At 45.6% G+C, this 15,866-nt stretch overlaps 2 protein-coding genes across 5 annotated transcripts in view; one reads left to right on the forward strand and one right to left on the reverse strand.

Moving 5' to 3' along the window:
- The window catches only part of LOC137412854 (nectin 1a), a 46,436-nt gene extending 37,348 nt beyond the window's left edge, over positions 1-9,088 (reverse strand). Inside the window, exons 1-3 of one of the 4 annotated variants that reach the window (XM_068098181.2) lie at positions 8,983-9,088; positions 6,874-6,968; positions 4,482-4,785 (exon numbers count right to left, since the gene is read on the reverse strand). In XM_068098181.2, coding sequence (XP_067954282.2) covers positions 4,482-4,785; positions 6,874-6,968; positions 8,983-9,076 — 493 coding nt within the window. In that variant the 5' untranslated portion in view covers positions 9,077-9,088. Of the gene's footprint in view, positions 1-4,481; positions 4,786-6,873; positions 6,969-8,729; positions 8,772-8,925; positions 8,947-8,982 lie in introns of those variants that run through there. The other 3 variants (XM_068098185.2, XM_068098183.2, XM_068098182.2) reach the window with 3 other exon arrangements.
- LOC144893208 (uncharacterized) overlaps positions 1-15,866 on the forward strand; it is a 301,836-nt gene that overhangs the window by 223,011 nt on the left and 62,959 nt on the right. The gene's annotated exons all lie outside the window — the stretch shown is intronic.

A 15,866-nucleotide genomic window follows, 5' to 3' on the forward strand; every position in this document is an offset into this window, starting at 1 on the left:
ATACTGATAGTTTTATTTTGAAAATTAATACTGATGATGTTTATTCAGATATGAAAAAGGACATTAATATCTATGATACAAGTAATTACAGTCCAGAGAGTGAGTTGTTCTCTTCTAAAAATAAAAAGGTGATTGGAAAGTTCAAGGATGAATTGGGAGGAAATGTTATGAGTGAATTTGTGGGATTGAGGTCGAAGGCTTATGCTTATAAATACATTGTGAATAACGTTGAAAAGACTGATAAGAAGTTAAAAGGTATAAAGAAAAATGTCATTAAAGAAACAATAAACTTTAAGGATTATTATAACTGTTTAACAACAAAGAAAGAAGAGTTTAGAAAGATTAATGGAATAAGAAGTTATAAACATCAATTATATTCAGAAGAGGTGAATAAGAAAGCATTGGGGGCTTTTGATGATAAGAGGTTTATTTTAGAAAATGGAATTGATCGTCTCCCTTATGGTTATATAAGTATATAAGATATATATATATATAAGTGATAAGTTAAAAAGGGGGGTTAGGGATTTTAACGGGCTACCGCCACCTTTTTTACTATTATATAAATGATAGAACCAAGTATCAACCAGACTAAAGAGTGGAGGTGTAATCAACCTTGGTATATAAATGGAAAACATAACGAATGTGAAAAATATCAGATTCAAGAGGTTGAGAGAATCACTGGTCAGAAGGTGCTCAAGACGGATAAACGTATTCATTTGTTAAGTGGGGTAATGGAGGGTGGGAAGAAAAATATATTAGAGTGGAGTGAGAACTTTAATGGTTATCAATCGGATAATAAATATTATAATTTTAAAATGGTATGTGGGAGAGGAGGAGGTCAAACAAGAACCCTCCGTGAAACATACCACTTTATACTTTCACAACAAAAGGTTAAGGAACCTGTATACTTTATAAATATACTTGATGGGGATGAGTTCTATAGGAGAATGGAACTCTTAAAAAAGTTAGAAAGAGATAATATATTTATAGGCTCATTAGCAGAGTGGTCTAAGGAACTACATTAAGGGGGTAGTGGGGGGAATAGCGTAAAATTTACATGGAAGTGAGAATGATCATAGGTTCATAAGGCTAGAAGGATTATAGGTTCATAAAGGAAGAAAATCATAGGTTCATAAGGCGAGAAGGATTATAGGTTCATAAGGTGAGAAGGATTATAGGTTCATAAGGCGAGAAGGATTATAGGTTCATAAGGCGAGAAGGATTATAGGTTCATAGAGGGAGAAATAGAGGTGTTTATGATTTTTTTTTAAACAGGGGGGTAAATGACATTAGATAGGGATTTCCCATGTTAAACGGAGGTGTCCCAGAAGCAACATTTATCACCTACTGGGGGAACACAAGAGATGGTGGTGAACAGCTGTTTTAATGACCTGGAGGGAGGAGTGGGATTGAATAGAGCGAGGGAGTTTGTTCCAGAGGTGGGGAAAAAGAGGAATGAAAGAGTGAAGGTGAATAGAGAGCCTTGATTTTGGCAGTTTAACCATAAGAGGGTTGCAGGCAACTCTTCTGTGGCCTGCAGGAATATTTGGGGGACAGAGCACAGACAGAGCTGGGGGAGCTAGGCCGGAGAGGAGTCGGTAGAAGAAAGAAAGACCACCAACCTGCCTGCGGTGAGTGAGTGAAAGGCCTTCGGAGTTAGCTTCATCGCAGGAGATTCCAATGATTCTGAAAGCTTTGGTTTCAACACCGTGAAGATGAGCTAAGTGTGAGGAAGGAGCACCAGCCCAGAGGGGAGAGCAGCATTCCATTGAGCTGTGGATGAAAGTCTTCTATGTGGTGAGGAGCTCAGAAGTGCCAAGGAAGGACTTCGCACGACGGATGATGACCAGTCAGCGACTGGCTTTGGAGGCCAGGTTGGAAATGTGGTTTTCCCAGGAAAGATCATGGCAGATAGTGAGACCCAAAAGCTTGAGTGACAGAACTTCTTGGAGTGGATTGTTCAGAAAGTATATGGGAGGGTTGTCCAGACGGTTTTTTCGGAGAGACATAGTAAGAGTGTGAGATTTGTCAGGATTGAAAGACATGTTCCACTTGTTTGACCAGTCTGTGATTTTGTCCAGGTTTGTAGAGAGTGAGGAGGCTGCAGACTGCCGATCTGAGGGATGAGATATGGAGCGGCAGAAAGTGGAGTCATCAGCAAAGAGATAGAGAAGGTTTTCCAGAGAGTCGGAGAGATCATTGATGAAGACCAGGAAAAGCACAGGGCTCAGAACACTACCTTGGGGAACTCCAGCCAGAACAGGCAGGGGAGATGAGAGAAATCCATTCAGGGCCACACGTTGACTACAACCAGAGAGGAAGTCCACAAGTCATGCATGGAGGTTTCCATGGAGAAATGAGCGGGGTGCCAGACCGTATCGAAAGCACGTGATATGTCAAGGAAGACAGCTCTAATTTCCTGTTTGTCATTGAGGACCTCCATCCATTGTTGAGACAGCAGAAGCAGCATGTCCAGAGTAGAATGACCTGGTCTGAATCCAAATTAATGATCCAAGATAAAGGCATTGGAGAAGAGGAAGGATTTGATGTCAGAAGCGATGATGGATTCCATGACCTTGCTGATAATTGGAAGCAGGCTGATTGGTCTGTAGTTGCAAGGATCTGTTTTTGCACCTTTTTTGTGTAAAGCGGTAATGTTTGCTGATTTCCAAGCAGATGGCAGCTGACCTTGAGCAAAAGAGAGGGTGAAGAGAACAGAGAGAGTGCGAGATAGAGCGGCAGAGCAGGATTTTAGGACCCGTGGGCTGATGCCGTCTGGTCCAGTTGCAGAATCAGAGTCGAGGATTGACAGAAACATCTTCACTTTGTCAGGAGAGAAGGACACAAAGCCCAGGATCAGCTGGGTTCGACTAGGTAAGGTGAGTACAGAGAGAGATGGGTTTGGGACACAAGATTTTGAGGCAAACACCGAGTTGAGGCATTCGGCTTTGTCATGTGCGGCGTCGGCTGTGCAGCCCTTTGAGGTAAGGGAGGGGATGGAGGGGGAACAAACCCCAGAAACAGATTTGACCAGACAGCCACCAGGATTTGGAGGAGGGGGACAGGTTTGAGAGTTCAGGTTTGAGAGTTCAGTCTTGAGAGTTGAGAGATGGTGTTTCCTTGCTCTCCTGAGGGTAGACACACACTTGTTCCGAGCTTTGTGAAAAGAATTGAGATTCAACCCAAAGTTGAATCTTGTTAATGGAGAAGTCAATGGAGAAATGGAGAATCTCGTCAATCATTGACACGAATATTCAACCCAAAGTACTTGTCAAAGGAGAAGCCCTTAGATGTGCTAACACCTATACATATATTGGGAGTGCAGTAACACATGAAAACTCAACTGATGCCGAAGTTGCAGCATCAAAAGCTTTCGGAAGCCTGACCAAAACGTCTCTGGTCCCAAAATGGCATCCGAACTACAACCAAGATCAAGGTCTGTCGTGCTGTCGTGATGATTGCACTTCTGTACTCAGTGGAAGCTATGACTCTCTACAGGAGCCACATGAAGAAACTCATAAGCTTGCAATCAAGACATCTGAGGCAGCTTTTAGGAATCAAATGGCAAGACCTAGTCCCCAATACCACAGTCCAAAGGAGAGCTGGGATACCCAGTGTTGAGGCATTAATTACATTTGCCCAATTCAGATGGACAGGTCACGTCATTCATAAACCAGAGCATCGGCTCTCAAATTTGTTTACTTTATGGTGAGCTGAAGGTGGGCAAACGTGTACCTGGAGGACAAAGGCTATTGTTATATGTTACAAAGACGTTGTGAAAAGACATCTGAAGAAAGCAAACATTAACATTGTCCGTTTATCCGTCCCTCCGTCCGTCCATCCGTCCATGGTAGGATTTTGTTACCACGATAACTTCAGAACAGCTGATGAGATTTTGGAGTCACAAGTTCAAAGGTCAGAGATCATGGGAGGTAAAAATCCTGTTACCACGATAACTTGTGAACTAGTGATGGGATTTGACCAAAGTTGGTACAAGTATGTATTATGAGGAAAAGATGAACCGATTAGATTTCAGCATCAAAGGTCATGTCAGGTAAAAATGTAATATTTGAAAATAGCTGAAGAGATTTAAATCAAACTTGGTGCAAGTGTTATAGTGTGGGCGGAGGCATATCGGTCGATGTCACGATGTGCGAGTTCACGTGTGAGTTGTCACGACGTTGAAGAGTGCAGTTCCAGTTTATTTTGTTTTTTTTGCTTTATCCATATCTTTATCTAAATTTTGTTTTGCTTTATCCTTATATTTACCTTAGCTCCTTACCTGGAGTGGCTCTTTGTCTTCTTTGAGGTGATTTCCATTTTTTTTAAACCAGCTTAATTTATGCAATTGTGACTTCTTCATAAGATATCCCCCTAATGATATCGACAAGCATTGATTTTGATCCCAGCCATTGTGGTCTTTCACATACCAAGTACAACTCCGAACCCAAACATAAACAAAAATGCTTCAAAACCCTCACCTATCACTTGAAGCTCCATTTCCACCATAACGATCTTCTTTCCCATTGGGTAAACCGTGAACTCACAGAAGTAAGTTCCAGCATTGGCACGACTTGTTTCCAACAGTTGCAGCGTTCCGTCGCTGTCTTCCGTCGGCCCCAACTTTGATGCAGGCAAGGATGCCCACTTTGCGTGCAGCGAGATTAAGCTGCTCCCGTGTGCAGGGGTGTAGGACGCAAAGCGCTCACGATCTGGCCTTGAGGATGAAGGAGTTTCGGCATTTCCTTGGAAATGCCACATCACCATGATGACGGAGGAATTGCCCTAAAGTAGGTGGTAAAGAAAGAGGATGAATGGTAAAATATGGAAGGGCAAGAGAACATGTTGATAAGCAAAACTCTTCATTTGTGTTTTGTGTCCCAATGCCCTTTCCATTTACTTTATGCGTGAAGAAGTTCTTAAACATCAACTTTAAAAGTTTATTTCCAAGGCAAAAAGCATTGAACGGGCCCTCGGTCCCAGACGGGGCCAAAACGGGCCCTCGGTCCCAGACGGGGCCAAAACGGGCCCTCGGTCCCAGACGGGGCCAAAACGGGCCCTCGGTCCCAGACGGGGCCAAAACGGGCCCTCGGTCCCAGACGGGGCCAAAACGGGCCCTCGGTCCCAGACGGGGCCAAAACGGGCCCTCGGTCCCAGACGGGGCCAAAACGGGCCCTCGGTCCCAGACGGGGCCAAAACGGGCCCTCGGTCCCAGACGGGGCCAAAACGGGCCCTCGGTCCCAGACGGGGCCAAAACGGGCCCTCGGTCCCAGACGGGGCCAAAACGGGCCCTCGGTCCCAGACGGGGCCAAAACGGGCCCTCGATCCCAGACGGGGCCAAAACGGCCTCTCGATCCCAGACGGGGCCAAAACGGCCTCTCGAGCCCAGACGGGGCCAAAACGGGCTCTCGATCCCAGACGGGGCCAAAACGGGCTCTCGAGCCCAGACGGGGCCAAAACGGGCTCTCGAGCCCAGACGGGGCCAAAACGGGCTCTCGAGCCCAGACGGGGCCAAAACGGGCTCTCGAGCCCAGACGGGGCCAAAACGGGCTCTCGATCCCAGACGGGGCCAAAACGGGCTCTCGATCCCAGACGGGGCCAAAACGGGCTCTCGATCCCAGACAGGGCCAAAACGGGCGCCTTCGGCATCCGGCAATAAAGCCGTTCAGCTCATCGAGACTGTATTGGGTGGGAGAGGTGCACAATATTTGATTGATTAATTGCATAATTAAAAACAATAAAAGATTGTCATAAAATATTTTCTTAATCAATTGGCTAATAGCATAACTGAACCACTTGTGCTTCATCCGAAGATGTAACTTTTAGAAATTTAATTAAATGTCATTAATGAAAAAATTAAATAATTAATTTATTGATCAATAAATAATTAATTAATCGATTAATTGATTAATCAATAAATCAAAAATATCCTTTATAGCCACATCACTTGGTCACTGTGATGTCAAAATATTAGCTTCCTAGCTCAAGAGGTGCCTGAGATATTGCCCAGATGAGAAAGAAAATAAATAAATGGTTAATAATGAAAATAAATAAATAATAATCATAAAAAAATTAAATAGTTAATCAATTGGCTAATAGAATACATAAACCACCACCATTTCATCCGAATCTGTAACTTACAAAAATATATATATATTTAAATTAATTTTTGGAGGAATGTTGAATTAAGTAAATGGAGGAATGTTGAAATGAACCTGGAAGAACATCAAGTATTGCCTCAACTTGTGCCAAAGGCGTGCCCTGTACACCAAGTTTCGTCCAAATTCGTCCCCAAATCTTTGAGACATCATGCAAGATATCGTTTTTGGCCCTATCACCGATCACCTGCGCCATCTCTCAATGGTGAAGAATCGCCAAAGAAAAAAATTCTAGTATCCGGATCTGGATGCGGACCTTAACCAAAATCCAATCGGCTTGTTCTCGTCACACACCCACCAAATTTCGTACGAATCCATCCACCACTTTTTGAGATATCCTGCCCACAAAAAAAAGAGACAGACAGACAGGTGTGAAATCATAGCCTTCGTCCATCGCAGATGGCGGAGGTGACAAGTCGTGATCACTGGATGTGTCAAGCAGGTAACCTTTTGAGGATTGCAAAGAGATTTTATTTTGGGAGACCTGCCAGAGTGAGGTTGCGGTTGCTGAAAGAAGGTGGACGCAAGAGCAGGTTTGACTGTACAAATATACTTTATAACAATGGCTTTTAAACAAAGGAGGTAATTAAATGAGGTCACAGTGCCCGTTTGAGAGCGACCTGAAAAAAGAGGGGATTGTTAAAAAGGATAAAATTGAAGTTGTAAAGGAGAAATTAATGTTGGCACAAGTTGAGAGTATTTTGACAGTACGTACCTTGTACTTGCACACCAGCGTCATGGGTTTGCCCTCCCGTACGGTCACATTTCCGGAAAACTCCACTTGTCCATCAGGAGATAAGACTCCATGAGCTGAAAAAGAAAGTTCAAATTAACCTTACACACCGATTGCCTCAACCTATAGATATGTATCTGCTGCACGCAGCACACCTATACTGTATGTATCTGCCATCCAGACGCACCCTCATCCCATTGGTACCTATAGGTCACAAACGTTTCAAAAGAGTACATAACCATCTCATGTGTATGTCCACAACACCGTGTACCTGCATACACGAACCTACACCGTGTACATGCATACACGCACACACACACCTATGCAGTGCACACACGTGCACACATGCACCTACGTAGTGCACGCACGCACCTACGTAGTGCACACACGTGCACGCACGCACCTACACAGTGCACACACATGCATGCACACACACACACCTACGCAGTGCAGACACGTGCATGCACACACACACACCTACGCAGTGCAGACACGTGCATGCACGCACCTACGTAGTGCACACACGTGCACGCACGCACCTACACAGTGCACGCACACACCTATGCCGTGCACTCACGTGCACGCACCTACGCAGTGCACACACGTGCACGCACGCACCTACGCAGTGCACACGTGTGCAGGCACGCACCTACGCCGTGTACTCGCTGGCACGCACCTATGCCGTGTACTCGCTGGCACGCACCTATGCCATGCACTCACGCGCGTGCACGCACCTACGCAGTGTACTCACGCACGCACCTACGCCGTGTACTCACGCGCACGCACGCACCTACCCCATGCACGCACGCACACGCACGCATGCACCTACGCAGAGAATTCACATGCACGCACGCACCTACCCCATGCACACACCTATGCAGTGTACTCACGCGCATGCACGCACGCATCTACCCCATGCACTCACGCGAACGCACATACGCAGTATACTCACGCACGCACCTACGCCGTGTACTCACGTGCACGCACCTACCCCATGCACTTACGCATACGCACGCACCTACGCAGTGTACTCACGCACGCACCTACGCCGTGTACTCACGTGCAAGCACACACCTACCCCATGCACTCACGCGTACGCACGCACCTACGCAGTGTACTCACGCACGCACCCACACCGTGTACTCAGGCGCACGCACCTACGCAGTGTACTCACGCGCACGCACCTACGCAGTCGGCAGTGTACTCACGCACGCACCCACGCCGTGTACTCACGTGCACGCACGCACCTACGCAGTGTACTCACGCGCACGCACGCACCTACGCAGTGTACTCACGCGCACGCACGCACCTACTTCGTGTACTCACGCGCACGCACGCACCTACCTACTTCGTGTACTCACGCGTACGCACGCACCTACCTACTTCGTGTACTCACGCGTACGCACACACCTACTTCGTGTACTCACGCGTACGCACACACCTACGCAGTGTACTCACGCGCACGCACGCACCCACGCAGTGTACTCACGCGCACGAACGCACCTACGCAGTGTACTCACGCGCACGCACGCACCTACTCGATTCACTCACGCGCGCGCACGCACGCACCTACTTCGTGTACTCACGCGCACGCACGCACCTACTTCGTGTACTCACGCGCACGCACGCACCTACTTCGTGTACTCACACGTACGCACCCACCTACTTCGTGTACTCACGCGTACGCACACACCTACTTCGTGTACTCACGCGCACGAACGCACCTACGCAGTGTACTCACGCGCACGCACGCACCTACTCGATTCAGTCACGCGCGCGCACGCACGCACCTACTTCGTGTACTCACGCGCACGCACGCACCTACTTCGTGTCCTCACGCGTACGCACACACCTACGCGGTGTTTATCGCTCCCTCAGAAGTACGCACTCCTATCGCATGTGAACATACGCCCACCCTTTCTTAAACTTAAAGCGCCACCTCTCGTCCCCCGCACCAAGCACTCGTGAAGAGAGAGAAGTAGGGAGTAGCGCAGGTAAAAGTTGTTAAAAAGTTGCAATCGCAGTGTAAAGTACCCGAGGTGTGCGCGTTGTCCTATTGTCCTGCCATTGGGACGATCAGGTAAAACTCACCTGAATAGATTACGCAGGAAATGACAACGAACACAATCAAAGTCTCAGCCATCGCAGCCCCGCGACATCGACACACCTCGCACACAAATCCCATTTCATTCTTTTTCTTCTTGTTTCGGGTTTCTGTTGTTTGTGATAAAAACTTGGTTCCTCTAACAATGTTATTGTATTGGAATATCTGACGTTATCAAAACGGCAAAGAAAACTTTAAATTAAAACAGATATTTTAACTCATCAGTCGAGCTGATTAATGTGCTTCTATACACCTCAACAGGATTTCCTTGTTTGCAGTGTATGAAAAGAGTTGTTTACCACATCAACAACGGCATAGCTAGCAAATGCATCAAGATCAGGTTGTCCACTGCATTATGAATGAATGGCATCGATATAAATTTGATGAAGGCCCACCTGACAACAGTGATATTGCTGTGATTTGGCTGTCCAACTTGGACTGATATCTGAGGTGCAATACGTCATACGCAAGAATATGAAGGCAAAAACAAAAATAACTGTCGAGTCATATTTTATTGCTATTTACCTGCTTCAACTTGACGTTTAAATATCGGGCAACGCGTCTTTGCAAAAGAGCTTGCGTTTCCACCGCACACTACACCGCCACGATCTTCATGAACCAAACTAACAGCGATATCGGACGTGCTGCGGAATAACAGCCAAAATAACCACCACACATTTAGCATATATTCACTTTAGATGACGATATTCTACTTATCCTTAATATGGAAGACTTGGAGGAATAATGCTAAAGTAAATAAAAAAACTACTATAGTATACATAAATCAATTCAGGGATTTGGCTCGGGTGAAACACTTCCACAATCAATTTTTTGTGTTGGTCACGTGGATCAGATCGTTCGCCACCGACAGTGGAAATGAGGTTTTCATTAGGATCACGCGGATAAACGCTCTTCCTCTCCAGTAGATGGCGCCACGAACACACTCCGTCCACCTTGGCAAGAAACAGTGACCGTACGAAAGAAAAAGTACGAAAATATTCGGTAGCCATAGATTTATTACATACGCAAACATGTTGCCATCGTTTGTTGCGTCCATCCCCTTGGCGAACGACAAACTCTCCTCAGACTTATCTCCACACCGTTGTGCGTACGGAATAAATAGATGGATCAATGACCCGTGAGAACAAACCTAATTCAGCCTTCATAATCAAACTACATGTAGCAGACGTAATTAAGGGATTTGTATGATCAAAGCTATCAGGGGCGATAAAGACCAAAGTTAATGAGACGAACTTGTCGGTAAGTAATTAAATGTGACGTTAACAGGGCGTGGTAGGTTCGATGCAGGTTGTGGTCTCGGTCCATGTGAGGCCAACCCAGGGCCGGGGTTACAATGTCGCCAGGCCCACGAGCAGAAGGGGCCCATACCAACAAATATTTTATTTTATGGAATTGAAAAAATCAATCGTCGGGAACGGCATTTCCTACGTTCTCGGAAGTTTCTGCAGTTCCTTGGGTTCTTCTCTGGCCCAACAGTTCGGCAGATTTGCGATGACGAATGGGCCAAAGTGGCGAATTGGTGAGCGCAGACTTGTCCAGCTGGAATCCTGAGTTAAAACAAGAATGACCTCACTGTGGTCACAACCTGCAACAAAATCCGGAAACGGGCCGATTGGGAAACACATTTAATGTGCTTTTAAAATATGAACAACGTGATTGGGAAACACACATTTAATACACAATCAAAATATGAACAGCGTGATTGGGCAACACACATTTAATACACAATTAAAATATAAGCAGCATGATTGGGAAACACACATTTAATGTGCTATTAAAATATTAGTTTTTTTTTTTTTTTTTTTTTTTTTTTGTATACAAGATCGAGGCTCGTGAAAGAGCTAAATTAATCACACAAAAAGACAAACCGACACACAAAACACAAAAAACAAGGGGAGCGGCGGACAAGATGGGGAGAGAGGGGGAAGGACACAAAAGAGAGGGGGAAGAGGGGGAAGGACACAAACACAACATTTGAGAGCAGGGACATCAGGAGGACTTGGGGGGAGGTGGGAGAGGAATAAAACATATGAACACTGCAAGGACTCTGGGGTGAATTACCGGGGGTAGAAAAGATCAAGGTTTTCGATGGGGGAAGATAAGAGATGGTGGTGAACAGCTGTTTTAAAGACCTGGAGGGAGGAGTGGGATTGAAGGGAGTGGGGGAGTTTGTTCCAGAGGCGGGAGAAAAGGGGAATGAAAGAGTGAAGGTGAGCAGAGAGCCTAGACTTTGGCAGTTTAACCATAAGAGGGTTGCAGGCAGATCTTGTGCGACCTGAAGGAATATTGGGGGGACAGAGCACAGAGTGAGCTGGGGGAGCAAGGCCGGAGAGGAGTCGGTAGAAGACAGAAAGACCACCAACCTGCCTGCGGTGAGTGAGTGAAAGGCCCTCGGCGTTGACTACATCGCAGGAGATTCCAATGATTCTGAAAGCTTTGGCCTCAACAGCGTGAAGCCGAGCAAGGTGTGAGGCAGGAGCACCAGCCCAGAGGGGGGGAACAGTATTCCATTGAGCTGCAGATGAAAGCCTTGTATGTGGTGAGGAGCTCAGGTGTGCCAAGGAAGGACTTCGCACGACGGAGGATGCCCAGTCGGCGACTGGCTTTGGAGGCCAGCTTGGAAATGTGGTTTTCCCAAGAAAGATCATGGCAGATAGTGAGACCCAAAAGCTTGAGCGACAGAACTTCTTGGAGAGGATTGTTGAGAAAGTAGTTGGGAGGGTTGTCCAGTCGGTCCTTTCGGAGAGACATTGTAAGAGTGTGAGATTTGGCAGGATTGAAAGACATGTTCCACTTGTTTGACCAGTCTGTGATTTTGTCCAGGTCTGCAGAGAGTGAGGAGGCTGCAGACTGCTGATCTGAGGGATGAGGAATGGAGCGACAGAGAGTAGAGTCGTCAGCAAAGAGATAGAGAGGATTTTCAAGAGAGTCAGAGAGATCATTGATGAAGACCAGAAAAAGCACAGGGCCCAGAACACTACCTTGGGGAACTCCAGCCTGAACAGGAAGAGGAGATGAGAGAAACCCATTCAGGGCCACACGTTGACTACGACCAGAGAGGAAGTCCGCCAGCCATGCGTGGAGATTTCCATGGATACCAAAAGAGGAGAGTTTGGTGAGCAGAACAGGGTGCCAGACCGTATCGAAGGCACGTGAAATGTCAAGGGAGACAGCTCTAATTTCCTGTTTGGCGTTGAGGACCTCCATCCATTGTTGAGAAAGCAGAAGCAGCATGTCCAGAGTAGAGTGACCAGGTCTGAAACCAAATTGATGATCAGAGATCAAGCCATTGGAGAAGCAGAAAGATTTAATATCTGAAGCAATGATGGATTCCATGACTTTGCTGATAATTGGGAGAAGGCTGATTGGTCTGTAGTTGCTGGGATCTGTTTTTGCACCTTTTTTGTGCAAAGCGGTGATGTTGGCTGATTTCCAAGCAGATGGCAGATGACCTTGAGCAAAAGAGAGGGTGAAGAGAACAGAGAGAGGGAGTGAAAGAGCGGAAGAACAGGATTTTAGGACCCGTGGGCTGATGCCGTCAGGACCAGTTGCAGAATCAGAGTCGAGGGTTGACAGAAACTTTTCCACCTCGTCAGGAGGAAAGGACACAGAGTCCAGGAGCAGCTGGGTACGACTGGGTACGGTGGGTACAGAGAGGGATGGGTTTGGGACACAAGATTTAGAGGCAAACACAGAGTTGAGGCATTCAGCTTTTTCACGTGCGGAGTCAGCCGTTAAGCCGTTTGAGGTGAGGGAGGGGATGGAGGGGGAACAAACACCAGAAACAGATTTGACCAGACGCCACCAGGATTTGGAAGAGGGAGACAGATAAGAGAGTTCGGTCTTGAGAATGGTGAGATATTGTTTCCTGGCTCTCCTGAGGGTGGACACACACTTGTTTCGGGCTTTGTGAAAGGAAATGAGATTTCCTTCCGTTGGATTTGCTTTCCAGGAGACGAAAGCAAGTTGTTTGATTGGGAAATTGATTGGGAAATTGGGAAACACACATTTAATACACAATTAAAATATGAACACCATGATTGGGAAACACATTTAATGCACAATTAAAATAAAAACAGCGTGATTGGGAAACACACATTTAATGTGATATTAAAATATGAACAGCGTGATTGGGAAACACACATTGAATGCGCTTTTAAAATATGAACAACGTGATTGGGAAACACACATTTAATACACAATTAAAATATAAACAGCGTGATTGGGAAACACACATTTAATGTGCTATTAAAATATGAACAGTGTGATTGGGAAACACACATTTAATACACAATTAAAATATGAACACCGTGATTGGGAAACACATTTAATGCACAATTAAAATAAAAACAGCGTGATTGGGAAACACACATTTAATGTGATATTAAAATATGAACAGTGTGATTGGGAAACACACATTTAATACACAATTAAAATATGAACACCGTGATTGGGAAACACATTTAATACACAATTAAAATAAAAACAGCGTGATTGGGAAACACACATTTAATGTGATATTAAAATATGAACAGCGTGATTGGGAAACACACCTTTAATGTGCTATTAAAATATAAACAGCGCGATTGGGAAACACATTAAATGTGCCATTAAAATATGACAGCGTGATTGGGAAACACACATTTAATGTGATATTAAATCCCACTCCTGACACCAAGTGTAACGATTTTGAGAAGTGTGTAACGAATTTGAGAAGTGTAATGGTTTTTTGAGAAGTGTAACAATTTTGGAGGAAGTGTAACGAATGTGAAAACGTTACAATGTGAACGTTACAAACGTACGGTACCACCCTGTTAATGTAAATAATGGTCGCAGTCAGCGTCCTAGTTAATTGCATGGAATATACACGCAGGTCACGATATATCTTTTAAATAGTGTATTTCCTTATTCCATGTAGGCTAAGTATGTGTTTTCCCACTAGATTGACTTTGCATTGTATCAAACAAAATAAGCGTAGGCCCTTCCAATTTCCCCAAAACCTCCCTTCCATTTGCCTTCCGCATTTTGGTCGGTTTTTCTCTTCAACCACCATTGGCCACGAGGTAAGGTTGGAGAAGAAAGGCATGTCTCCACCTCGTCAGAAGAGGGAAGGAGTGAACCGGCCCTAACAGCCAATCAACACCGCGGTGAGTGACCCGGTAGGCGTGCCCTCGGAGTCGGCGGCTTGATTTCGCCCGAGGTGATAAAAGCGACTGCAAGGGACTGCTTTAGGAGATGAGAGATGACTGGAGATGAGCTGGAGAGGAGCAACGAGGCTGCACCAAAGAGAGGCGGTGAGATGCGAAACGCTCCAAGCCAAAGAGGAGAGGTACTCGGCAAGGAGACCAGCTTTGGAGAGACGCGCTGAAAGGAGGGAGACGGCCCCGCCCCAAGAAGAGGAGCAGGTGTGCCGAACCAGCGCGTGGCGTCTCCCGCAGTGGATACGCGACGGAGGGTTTCCCGCCAAAACCGCGAGGAATTGCGACCGGCGGCCTCCCGACCTTGCCTCCATCTCAAGCCTTACCTGCCTGAACCACCCCTGTGTAAGTGTGAACGTCCTGTCCTGCTCGTTGTCTTGGGGCTAAGTAAAAACGAATAGTGTAAGTTAAGGATTCGCTGTGTCACTGTTTCTTCCATCCTTTGCTTGTGTGTGTATAATAAATCTGTTCTTCCTCCGTATTCTTCTTCTTCTTTTTCATTCTCTTGCGATCGCTTTAGAGATTTCCCGATTGAATATCCGTGGGGCGATCTGGTCAACGTCGGGTGAAATCGGGTTTTAATCGGGGAGTAACTGTTCGGACGCGGTTAAATACACCACCGCTCGGTCAATATAACATCTAAAAGCCGCGTCTGTAACAATATGAACAGCATGATTGGGAAACACATTTAATGTGCAATTAAAATATGAACAGCGTGATTGGGAAACACACATTTTGTGTATTTGTGTATTTTGTGTACATTTTGTGTATTAATATCACATTTAATGTGATATTAAAATATGAACAGCGTGATTGGGAAACACACATTTAATGTGATATTAAAATATGAACAGCGTGATTGGGAAACACACATTTAATGTAATATTAAAATATGAGCAGCGTGATTGGGAAACACACATTTAATACACAATTTAAATATGAACAGCGTGATTGGGAAACACACATTTAATGTATAATTAAAAGATAAAGACAGGCATAAATGACTCACACATGAAGAGAAAGTTGAATGGTGTGCACCTTCTGTATCTGGCACTGAAATGTATCCAATATCAGAGCACATAACTTATCATCGAAAATCCTAAGGGGGTGGGGAGTGGTGGAGGGGTGTGCAGCATTTCACTCTCCCTGGATCCATGTATGACCCCGTGATCGTCGTCTTCTTTTTAACATCGCACTTTTATTGTGAGGCCAGGCCTGACGTTCGACTATTTAAGGCAGGTATTTGCAATTGTATTCATGGTGCCGGCGATAGCTCGCCTAATCTTTCCAAAGGACACTGTGGGATCTTCAACTTCCACCAACTAATGCTGGTAGATGGGACGCCCGGTTTTTATGTCCATTTCTCAGACGGACCACACATTGATGAATCACCCTGCCTGTGAAACACTGAACAGTTCATAGCTGGGTCGGGATTCGTACCCAGGCTAGACAGCTTCGAGGCGAGTTTGCCTACCTGTAGGTCTAGGCCATCCTTCCAGCCGAAGTGTACACATTGCGACACGTTTCAATAAAGAATATGTGGATAATTTAATGTAGAATATGTATATTAACTTGTTGGGCTCTGCTAATGGCAGGTTGTGTTAATTCACTCTTATTTGTATTATTTATTTGTTTTATGTAAAATTGTGTTC

Source organism: Myxine glutinosa, chromosome 8 (genome assembly GCF_964187855.1).
Source record: "Myxine glutinosa chromosome 8, kmMyxGlut1.1, whole genome shotgun sequence".
Classification (NCBI taxonomy): domain Eukaryota; kingdom Metazoa; phylum Chordata; class Myxini; order Myxiniformes; family Myxinidae; genus Myxine; species Myxine glutinosa.